The following is a 12,306-nucleotide window of genomic DNA, read 5'->3' on the forward strand; positions in this document are numbered from 1 at the left end:
TCGAATGGAGGTCAGACCCAGCAGCAAGCCCAGGGCTCGGGCATCACTCAGCGCCGGCCCCACTGCATCCACCAGTTGCTGCAGGCACAGGGTTCTGGACCTGCAGAGCGCCACCATCAGGCTGAGTGTGCTGCTGCTGCTGACGTCCAGCCTGGCTCTGTAAATCAAAGGCTCCTTCAACAACCAGTGCAGAGAGTCCGACATTGGACACCTTTTTTGATTAAAAAGGGCCCAAGACTTAAAAACACCCTGATAAAATGGAGGCAGCCCATTTAACTTTAAAAAATTAGAATCAGTTAAAAACAGAGCAGCATCCAGCCCCAGGTTATTTACACGTCTGAGAATGCAGCTGGTCACATCTCTCCACACCAAATCAGCCGGGCCGGTAAGATATTTTTGTACAAACTGAAGTCTAAAAGTGGCTGTTCGGCTGGCCAGGTGGACAAGGCCCTGTCCCCCCTCCTCTCTGGATAAAAACAGCACCCCCTGTGGCACCCAGTGTAGACCATCCCAAAAAAAATCTACCATTTCTTTCTGCATGTTTGCTAAAAGGTCAGAGGGAGGGTCTACACAGGTCAGACGGTGCCACAATTGGGATGCTACAAGGTTGTTTAAAACTAAAACCCTACCTTTAAAAGACATCTGAGGGAGCAGCCACTTCCACTTGGAAAGCTTTCCCTGAATCTTTTCTGTGACGTTCTCCCAGTTCTTCTGGACAATAATTTCTTTTCCTAAAAACACGCCGAGATATTTCAGGCCATCAGTTCTCCAGGTGAGGCTCTGGGGAAGAACTGGGAGACCGCCACGCCACTCCCCGACAGCGAGGGCCTCACTTTTCTTCCAATTTACCTTCGCCGCCGATGTTACACTAAAACTATCTACTATATCTGTTAAAATGTCCGCATCTCTCTGGCTTTTAATAAAAACAATAATATCATCTGCGTATGCGGATAAAACAAATCTGCTATTAAAACCAGGTAAAACCAGACCTTGTAGGTTGGAGCGTATTTTGCAGAGGAGAGGTTCCAGGGAGAGCGCATAGAGCATCCCCGACAGAGCACAGCCCTGCCGGACCCCTCTACACACTCTAAAAGGAGCACACAGAGTACCATTAAACTTCAGCACACTCTCAACTTCACTGTACAACACCTTGATCTTGCCTATGAAACCAGCGCTGAACCCAAATTTCTCCATTACTTTCCAGAGGAAGTTGTGTTCAACGCGGTCAAAAGCCTTTTCCTGGTCTAGAGAAATCAGACCAGTATCAAAGCCCAATGAGCTGGAGACCTCCAAAACATCTCGAATTAGGTAGACATTGTCTACCATGGACCTGCCGGGCACACAGTAGGTCTGGTCCCGGTGGATGACCTGCTCCATAGCCCCCCCCAGCCTGGTGGCCAGAGCCTTGGACAGAAGCTTGTAATCCACACACAGCAAAGACACAGGGCGCCAGTTTCCGATGTCCTGCAGGTTTCCTTTCTTGGGCAGGAGCGTTATCACGGCCCTGCGGCAGGACATCGGCATGGAACCAGAGGCCAGACTCTCGTTAAAAACATCTAAAAGATCTGTTGCTAAAATGTCCCAATATGCTTTAAAAAACTCAACAGTGAGGCCGTCGATGCCGGGAGCCCGCCGTCCTTGCATTTTTTGCAGAGCAGCCTGTAGCTCCCGTGTGGTCAACGGCCCCTCCAGCTGTGAGTTGGTTTGCTCTGCTACCTGAGGTAGTCCCCCTAAAAACCCCTCTAAAAACGTTTCCTCCCCCTCGTACTCACTCGAGTATAGGGAGGAATAAAAACTCACAGCTCGTGTTCTGATCTGGCTTGGTTCCGTTATCTCTTGCCCTGTGACTGAGAGCAGTGAGTGGATTACCCTCTTCTGTCCGTTCTTCTTCTCCAGGCCGAAGAAGAAACTGGATGGAGCATCCATTTCCGTGGCGTTTTGGAACCGGGACCGGACCAGTGCGCCCTGGACTTTAACGTCTAGCAGGTCGGCTAATGCCATTTTTTTTACTTTGAGGATTTCAATATATCCTCGATCTCCTGTGGACTCACTTATTTGTTCTAGTTCCACTATATCACCCTCCAGGTCTTTCATAGATCTGGTGATGTCATGTGTGACATTGAGGGTGTGCTGCTGACAAAGCATTTTAATTTCAGTCTTACCATGGTCCCACCACTGCCTAAGACTGTTAAAATCACTCTTCCTCTGCCTAAAAACACTCCAGAAATAAATAAAAGCTTCTCTAAATTTTTATCAAATGTTAAAACTGAGTTAAAGTGCCAGTATGCGCTTCTTGGCAACACATTTCTAATAAAAACATTACATAAAAGCAAAGAGTGATCTGTAAAACCAACAAGTATAATATTACACATTTTAAAAATGTTAAAATGATGTTTAAAACAATAAATACGATCTAACCTGGCAGAGGAAATCCTACTTCCTCTGCAATGGGACCATGTGTATTGTTTAGCCTCTGCGTTCATCCTCCTCCATACATCCACCAGACCATGAGAGTGGACCAGCTGCCTCAGAACATGCTGGGACGCTGGATGCGGCTCTGCGTGGTTTCGATCTAAAAAAGCATTTTCTGTACAGTTAAAATCCCCCCCCAAGAATAAAAAATCCTCCGAGGCACAGCTATTTAAAACATCATTAATTTTTTGTAAAAACAACTTCCGCTCTGCACCGATTGTTGGGGCATACACATTTATAAAAACAGCATTAAAAAGGTCAAACCGGGCTTTTACTAAAAGCAACCTCCCCTCGATAAAATGCTCGACCTCCAGTGAGACTGGAGTAAAAGATTTGGAGAAGAGGAAGCCCACTCCTCCACTAAGAGATGTGTTGTGGCTTAAAATGACTTCCCCTTCCCACTCCCTCCTCCAGTCTATCTCGTTAGAGCCGTCGCTGTGCGTCTCCTGTAAAAATAAGACATCAATGTGTTTTAATTTTGCAGTTTCATAAATTTGTGTCCTTTTTTTAAAAACTCTGGCTCCGTTCACATTTAAAACACCCACTTTGAAAGTATCCATGGCTGAGATGTTAAAATAAGAAAAAATAAAAACAAATAAATTAATTAAGACCCCCATCATCACTATTTATTTGTTTTTTTACTTTAAGCACAAGTTTTTTTAATCTATACACCTCCTGCTCAATGAGGCCAGACTCTTTTTGGCTCATATGAAACCTGCTTGAGCTAATAAAAACGAGTAAATCCGGGAAGTAATCCTCCACTTTTACTCCGTGTTGGTTTTTTGTTTGTTGGAGAAAAACTTTCAACATTTCAACTGAGTACATTTTTGTTTTCTGGCTGTTGCTCAGAGTAAAACCAGGGCTGTCGCTGCTGTCTGACACACACTCCTCTTCACTAGCACTGTCTTCTGCCTGTCCCTGCTTCCTGCCTGTCTGTCCTTCCTCCCCGACTTTACTATTCTTGGCATCACTGGATGCACTCTGACTTGTCTTTTTCCGTTTTGTGGCAGGTTTTGTTTTTTTAACCTCCTCCATCTCTGCCTCTTCTACCTGCTCACTCCACGGAATCTGTATTTTTTCTGTCCTCTCTCCTTCTACACCACCCATTTCCTCAACTACATCGCTCGCTTCCTTTTCCTCTTCTGCCCTTACCTCACTCACCTCCTCTGCCTCACTTGCCTCCTTTACCTCTTCTACTCCTACTTCACTCACCTCCTCTGCACCCCCCCCCTCTTTTGCTACCTCACTTACCTCCTTTAAATCTTCTACTCTCATCTCTCCAACCTCCTCTGTACCACCTACCTCTTCCACACCACCCATCTCCTCTACACCACCTATCTCCTCTACCTCTTCTCCTCCCATACCACCTGACACCCCCTGCACTTCCTCTCCCTGTTTTTTTTTCCCATTTTTTTCCACCACACCAAGTGAATTAACACCACTTATCCCGTGTACAAAGCTGGACACAGCAGCTGCGCGTCCTGGCGCGGCGCGTGGAGCGGCCACCGGCCGCCCCAGCGGAGAGCCCTCCTCCGAAGCCGCGGCCTCTCCCGGCGAAGAGCCCCCCGCCGGGGGAGCGGCAGCCGCTCCTCCAGGATCAGGCGGAACTGGACCCCCGCGCTTCGGACAGGCTCTCGCGGTGTGTCCCTCCTCCCCGCAACCAAAACATTTCATAACCGATGAAGTTGCAAATAACACGTATTCATAATCATCTACCTTAACGTGGAAGCGGAGGTTGAGCTCCGCATCTCGGTTATTCAGTATCATGTACAGCTGTCTTCGGTGAGACACTACGTGCTTCAGCAACTGAGATTTACATCCAGACAGAATCTTTTTTACCGGGGAAACAACTTTCCCGTGTCTGGATAGTTCTCTGCTGAGAAACTCATCGGTTATGAACGGAGGGACATTAGATATTACCACTTTGGTTGCGGGCAGAGTGAGTGGCATCACCTGCACAAACACTCCGCTCACCGTAATACCTGTCTCGATGACGCGGTGCACCCGCTCCACCTGGTCCAGGAAGATGACAACTGCCCCGTTCATCCGCGCCAGAGACTTCACACTGCCATGTCCGACCTTGTCTCCCACAGCTAACCCGATCTCCTCAACGCTACACGGGAAGCCGGCTGATATTTTGATCCCGTGCTTCCTCGTTAGCTTGGTATAGTCTCCATTTGCCATGACGTCAGACGCCGGCCGGCAGAACACCGGCAGGAGAAAAACACCCAAGAGCACCCCGACTATCCACCCAAACGCACCAAAAAGTAAACTAAATCAAACTGTCACCAATGAACTAAGTTAAATCAAAACCCATTATTAAATAAAGTAAGAAAAAGAAAGTATCGAATTAGCACCTGCTCAGCGTCTCACTCACACAACCAAACTCCCAGCATGCACCGAGAGAGAGAGAGAGAGAGAGAGAGAGAGAGAGAGAGAGACAGAGAGAGAGACAGAGAGAGAGACAGAGAGAGGAAGAGAGAGAGATAGAGAGAGACAGAGAGAGAGAGACAGAGAGAGGAAAAGAGAGAGATAGAGAGAGATAGAGAGAGAGAGATTATTTAAGTAATCAGATTATTGAGTTTTAGACGTGTTTGTAGACAGATTGTTTCACTTTAGAAAGAGCTAAGCTAGTTTCCCCCTGCTTCAAGTCGTAATGCTAAGCTAGGCTAATTGAATCCAATATTTCCCAAAGTGGTGAACTATTCTATTAATTTGGAATAGTTGCTAAAGTATTATAAGCTAAATGGCTATCCAAGGACTACGTTACCCATAAATCACATCAGGTGATGGGACATGTAGCTAGTAGAATTTAAAGTTCTTGCCTTCTGTAGGTTTACTGTATGTGACATGTAATGTGGGACCTATTTTTTTACGAGGAAGTGGGACAGGAAGGTGGCGGAGCCTTGGAATATTAATTTTAAGTGTTGACCTAAGGGCCTTGTGGATTATGGGATGCTACAGTACAGTGAAATCAGACACACACACACACCCCAGATGAACAAATGGAAGCACAAACACAATTATGTTATTACAGTATGCGTAATAACACACACAATGGTGAGACGGTCGGGGAGGTCAACAACGGTTTGCAGCAGTTGGCCTGAAACTGGCAGTTTGTGTGGGTGTGTTCAAGTGCAGGCTCTGTGAGCGGGCGTGAGCTTGTGTATTTTGAGGCTGCGTGTATGTGATCAGAGGTCCTGTGTTCAGGACAGGCCTGCTAACTAGGCCAACAGCTGCTTCCCTGGCAATTCATCTCCAGTCAGCTTTGAAGCCTTTTTTCCCCTTTTATTTCAACACAGGAACATGTTGCATAACAATGGAGCTACTACACTGACCAACACACCATGTCCACACACATAACCACACTTATTAACCCCTTTGTAGAAGATGTACACATAAACACTACAATTGTCCAGGTGTCCGCTCCAAGCCGGCGTTATGTGTTATGTATTCAAATAGATGCAGAATATTCACCTTCTGTGTGTGTGTGTGTGTGTGTGTGTGTGTGTGTGTGTGTGTGTGTGTGGGTGGGTGTGGGTGCGTGTGCGTGTTTAGCAGAGTGGGTGGTTGTGATGATTGTGCACCACAGAAATTAGACTTTGTTTGAATTCTGAAAAAGACACCACTCTGTCCCTCGACCACCTATTGTGTTTGTGTGTGTGTGTGTGTGTGTGTGTGTGTGTGTGTGTGTGTGTGTGTGTGTGTGTGTGTATGTGTCTGTGTGTGTGTGAGGGTGTCTGCCCTTTGATGGTGGACAGACGGCCAGTTCTCTCCTTCAAATGGATCCTCAGTTTCTGTTATCTCTCTATTCTGTTTTTCCTCAACATAAAAAAATTATTATAATTGCAGAAACAAATTCTGGAAAACTAACACACTCACATGTGTACATACACACACTTGTACATGCACACACGTGTACATACACACACATGTACATACACACGTGTACATACACACTAGCCTGCTCTCTCTTTCTCTCTGACACACGCTCTTCTCTTCCTCCATCCCTTCCTTCTTCCGTCCATCCCTCTCTCTGACACACACAGTGAGGTGCATTGAAGCGAGGCAGAGCACACAGCTGTGAACCAACCCAGAGGCATGTGTGTGTGTTCATGTGTGTGTGTGTGTGTGTGTGTGTGTCTCTGACAGCCTGGACCACTGAGACACAACCAGAAGCCTTAAACAGGTCAACACGAGAAAGAGGGCAGTATGAATGTATGAACAGAGAGAGAGAGAGAGAGAGAGAGAGAGAGAGAGAGAGAGAGAGAGAGAGAGGGGAGAGAGAGAGAGAGGTGGAGTAACACAGGTTGATCCAAAGAACTATCAGTGTTTGTTTCCTCTGTAATTAGAATATTCATTACTTACACGCACACACACACACACGCACACACGCACACGCACACGCACACACGCACACACACACACACACACACACACACACACACACACACACACACACACACTGGTTAAGCTGTGTTTGAGGGTTGATAAATGACCACAGTCAGTGGTCAGCTCCTCTTCCTCCCCACAGCTGCTCTGCCACATGCTCACTTGGATTTGTAAAACACGTACAGCAGGCCTCTAGTTTCACTGTGGTAACTGATGGAAAGTGTTGTTATGTCTCAGCAGTGTGTGTTAACAGAATCTCCCCTTCTCACTGGTACACACTGCCACGTTGGGTTTGGTCTGACTAAAAGACTAATACATGTTCTAATCAGTGTTCTATTAGCTGCAATACCAGCAGTGTAAAACGGTCATGAGCAAATCAGGACCAGGCATAAAAACATAATCTAAAGGTTATGTTATGGTATGAATACCGCATTTCATATGCAAGTAAATGTTATACTGATTAATAATATAGTGATCTATTAATGTATGCTACCTGCGGTTTTATAGAAGGCTTATTCTATAGCCAGGGAACACTGCAAATATATTCAGTTCAGTGAGAGCAAGAACAACCTTACAAATAAAATATGAAAATGTTCTCGGATTTTCTGCATCACCAATTAAATGCATGTAAATTCCTTCAGCAAAATACCTACAACGTGATGAAGTGTGTGTTGCTTCGTTCAATGGCATTACTCAGGTACAGCTCAACAACTTTGTATGTACAACGTATTCCCTCAGCTGTGAATTTGTATCGCCCATAGAGAATATGAATTATGAAAAGCCTCTAATAACTCTCTCTCTCTCAATAGAACCTCTTACAGTTCTATCACAGAGGTCCACAGGAATAAGCAAGAATGTTGATGCTATTTCCAAAACAGCTGATTAGTCAGGAAAGGTTTGTGCAGCAGAAACTCTTAACCTGTTCCGGACCACATTAGGTGTGCAGCATGAGTTGCCATGGCGATCTAGCCAGGTTAAAAGAGAGCCACCTTTGTGATGTGACAACTCTGACTTAAGGCTCAACATACCTCGCTAACACACTACTTTAGCTTCGTTCACAAAGAAAACAAAAATATATTCTCTTTAATACTTGTGGCAAAGGTTTGTTGTGTGCTGGCTGATTCTTGTAGAACTTACACGAGCAGGGATAACTTCTAGTTACTGTAGCACAGGGGTCTTCAATGTCTTTCGGGCCAAGGACCCCCAAACTGGTGTAGCGTGGTGCAGGGACCCCCTACTGTATATATTGTACTCAAGAGGCTTGAGGAGGTCTGTGTGATGGGGGGGGGGGTGCGTGGCGGAATTTATTTTAGTTCACCCCTCTCCTTTCCTCCACTCTGTCTCTGACTGTATGTGTGTGTCGCTGCCCTTCGCGAAGTACAGCGGAGGAGGGAATGTGAATGTCAAAGAAAAAAAAAAAAAAAAAAGACGGGAATTTTTTTAATTGCTTTATTTACAAACTATTTTGCAGTACCTTCGCGGACCCCCTGGGGGTCGTGGACCCCCTGGTGAAGACCTATGCTGTAGCAGATTATATAAAGGACACAAATAATGATGTGACTGAACATTTTGCATATACATTAAACATTTTTCTTTAAGTTGATTAAAAAAACTGCTGTTACAACTTTCTTGTATATTAACATCGTTTTTCGGAGAAAGAGTTTTGTCATTAAAGTGCTAAAAAAAAGTGTGGTTGTTCTCTAGAAGTTGCAACCAGCAGTGATCTACTGTAACTCATGACATCCCATCTGTGTGAATACATGTTTCAGAACCAGCACTGTTGCAGGTTTATTAATACAGTCCAGAGTATAATACTGAAGCAACGGCATCAACATCACAATGTTATCCAATCTGAGTAAACCTCATACATATGCATCTTCAGCACATTGACAGTGAGTGTGTGAAGTGTAAAGTTTATTTGCCAGATAATGAGAGATTTTCTTTTTGCCTCATCAAACCGAGCTGACATCTTTGTCTCAAACACTCTCCTTCTGTTCCTACAACAAAAAGAGCTGCAGTGAAACAACACAATTCACCACCAATTTAGATTACATCTTCTTTTCCCTCTAATCACTGTAATTATGTGTGTGGTAGACGGTGACAATATTTGGCATGGCTTGATCGTTACCAACTGCTTCATTATTCAGCAAGTGTGACATACAAAAAGGGTCAAAACGGCAGAAAGGAAAGAAAAACCAATATCCATACGTCAAAGTCAACATCGTAGACGTACATTTGTTGACAGTTAATTTTCATAATCATCATTGCATAGAGTAGCCTAACAAGGTCTGACTTTGAGGCTCCTCTCTTACATAAATGCATACGATTTTTAAAAAGACGCTTTCGCAGCCAGAACGGATTCAGACAGACTGACACATCTACAGCGACTGTCACAAAAAGAAAGGACAGCAGAGGATGATGGGTAACAGGAAATGCTGCCAGTGGCTGCCCATCCGTGACGGGAATCAAAGTGGATCGACAGAAAGAGAAAATGTCTGTGTCATACAGTCTGTGAGGAGATACACCTTACACACAGTGTATGTAGTGTATGTGTGTGTGTGTGTGTGTGTGTGTGTGTGTGTGTGTGTGTGTGTGTGTGTGTGTGTGTGTGTGTGTGTGTGTGTGTGTGGAATAAGAGCAGCAAATTGGCTTAAATGATGTAAATGACACAAACACTGAGCAGATGTTGACAATGATTTATCTGATTTTTTATTATTTCTCATGATTTCTTTTGCAGCTCTGATATCTGCTGGTTGCTGCACCAACTCCTGTAGGAGTGTAAATCTTTGGGACAGGTGAGTCACATGCACACACTAATCATAATGTTTACCCCCTGCCACAGCAGCATCAGCACTTGCAGAAATGTAATTTATACACATAAGTTGTTAATTTTCATCTGTTTCTTTCAATAATAAGTAAGACTTAACAAAATGACTATTAAAAAAAATCTGTTTATTGCCTTCATTCATTTTAGATGAGTTTCAGTTCATTTCATTATAGATAGAAAGTTCATATACATTTTAAATTATTTAATAAACTGTGGGCGACAACAAACAAACACACAACAGAATAATTAACACATTTAAATAATTTACTCCACACAGTTCCATCCCTGCCAGTCTCGTGCAGCACGCAGTAATGAATGAGCATAAAGAATATAAATATTTATATTCAGTTTAGCTAGTTCAGTAAGGTGGTAAGCATAGGAACTGCTTTGGGATAGGTGTGACTAGAAGGATGTGTTTGGAGGTCTGCTGTGTGATGTGAGGGGGTGTGTGTGGTCCCTCTGCTGTCACCAGAACCTGAGTCTGGATCATCCATCTCTCCCAACTCCAGCTCGTGATATGGCAGTCTACTAAATTGAGCGCTACACTACACAGCTCTTTCTACGAGGGGTACAAATGATCCCCTCAGCGGTTCTAGTGTTAACTTGTGACTAATATACGGCATGACCATGTTTCACTTTTTTGATATCCACTTAACTGTTATAGCCTATATATTTCTAATCCATTGTATTTCATTCATGTTACTCTTTAGACTTGAATGGTCTTTAAAGCTTCAGTTTGTGACTTTAATAAAAATAAAATGTTGTCATTTAAAACTGCTCAAACTGTCACTATATCCTGACAGTAATGCATAAAACAGATAATCTGTGAGATAAAGTACCTCTGCCTCCTCCCAGTGCTCCTAATGAAATTCCAAAGATTCCACCGCGCACAAAAGAAGAAAAACAAGCCGAGGCGAGGAGTCTCTAACGCCGTGACGATCACTGCTCGTCAACTCTGATCAAACTGTCCAACCAGCCAGCGCTGATCAAATATGAATCATATTCTGTTACTACGTTGCCTATTTCTAGTTTGGCTAGAATGTTTTCACACACTTTCTCATTTTGCAGCTAAACAGTACATTAAAATATGTTGATTATGATAAATGAACAATGCAGTAACAGAATATGATTCATATTTGATCAGCCGCTGCCTGGTTTGACAGTTTGATCAGAGTTGACGAGCAGTGACTGACACTGCGTTAGAGACTCCTCGCCTCTGATTGGTTGTTTCTTGCAAATGCCATGAGGAGCACGAGGAGAGGAACATGATTATATCATATTAAATCCTGACAGTACTGCCTGAGACAGATCTCAGGCAGTACTGTCAGGATATAGGGACAGTGTTCAGCAAATGTGACAAAAAATATTTTTATTAAAGTAACCAACTGCAGCTGTAATACTGTGGCAGACATATAATTCTAGTGGAGTCACGGGAATAAGAACATTGACTTTGAAAATATCAGAATCCCCCTTAAAGCCCTTAAAATTCCTCTATTATATTAAATATTCATAAATAAATAACAAAAAATAAAATTACAAAATCTTTACGTAGTATGTAGTATAGAAAAAGCTGTGTGTGTGTGTGTGTGTGAGTGCATGAGAGGTCACCCTGATGTGACCCCTGTTTTAATACTTTGGCCGCAGGGTGAGTGATGGCGCTGGGTTAATATTTAATGTTGAAGCAGTTCTTAATGGCTGAATAAATCAGCCTCCATCTTTACCTGGAGAGGAAAGATCCCTGCATTCTGCTGACCACAGGCTCCACTCACACTCATATAAACACACACTCACACACACACACACACACACACACACACACACACACACACACACACGCAGTGATGGCGCATTATCCTTCTTGTCTTTCAGCTTTGACGCCTCCTGACCATGACATGCCTCTTCATCAGATGCTGCTGTGAAAAACACACACCCCAGAGAGAGAAGAAGAGGGTTGTTAGAAAGATGGAGCACGAGTGGATTGAGGTATAGATGGAGAAATGATCGTCAAATTCAAAATCAAGCCGTGAGGGCTCGGGAGCAGACGAGTGAAACACTAGGAACTCTCTCTCTGCCCTTTCTGCTGCTGCTATGCATATCCCGTGGACCACCAGTAAAGACTGAATGTCATCGTTCGGACGGGCAGAGGCTCAAAATGAAGAGAGCAAAATAAATAAGACAGCTGAGAATCTTTGTGTTGCCAACAAAATAGTCCTACCTCTTTGGAAAGACCGCCTGGATGAAAGAACCGTTACACTGGAGGTTACAGCCCCCTTCTCTTCATAATCACAACACCAGTGGTTATTTTAAAACCTGACCCAACATGTGATGATGGTAACTGCTTTCATACAGTCATTGTGGACCCTGGAATCAAAGCACAAAATAAGTTACTGTGTCATTTTAACTAAAAGAGGAGTTTTCTGAGTTATTTAAAAGATAAATCTGTTTTAATACAACTCTTGCTGAGACGTGGGAACACAGAAACATGCCAACATGGCAAGAAACACAAGAGGTCCGACAATCAGGCCGTTCATAGACAAGCCACTTTCATTTATAGTAGTCCCTGACTGCACATGAAAACTACGTCCACACATTACAGTAGTAGCGTTTCTCCCATT

The 12,306-nt window shown here is 43.9% G+C and overlaps 1 protein-coding gene across 1 annotated transcript in view; it reads left to right on the plus strand.

Moving 5' to 3' along the window:
• The window catches only part of LOC115020451 (coiled-coil domain-containing protein 85A-like), a 34,564-nt gene extending 22,624 nt beyond the window's left edge, over nucleotides 1–11,940 (plus strand). Inside the window, 2 exon segments of the mRNA XM_029450499.1 lie at nucleotides 9,602–9,659; nucleotides 11,561–11,940. Of these exon segments, the coding sequence (XP_029306359.1) occupies nucleotides 9,602–9,659; nucleotides 11,561–11,576 (74 nt within the window). The 3' untranslated portion in view covers nucleotides 11,577–11,940.
• The last annotated feature ends 366 nt before the right edge of the window (nucleotides 11,941–12,306 follow it).

The sequence above is a fragment of the Cottoperca gobio genome, chromosome 15 (genome assembly GCF_900634415.1).
Source record: "Cottoperca gobio chromosome 15, fCotGob3.1, whole genome shotgun sequence".
Lineage (NCBI taxonomy): Eukaryota > Metazoa > Chordata > Actinopteri > Perciformes > Bovichtidae > Cottoperca > Cottoperca gobio.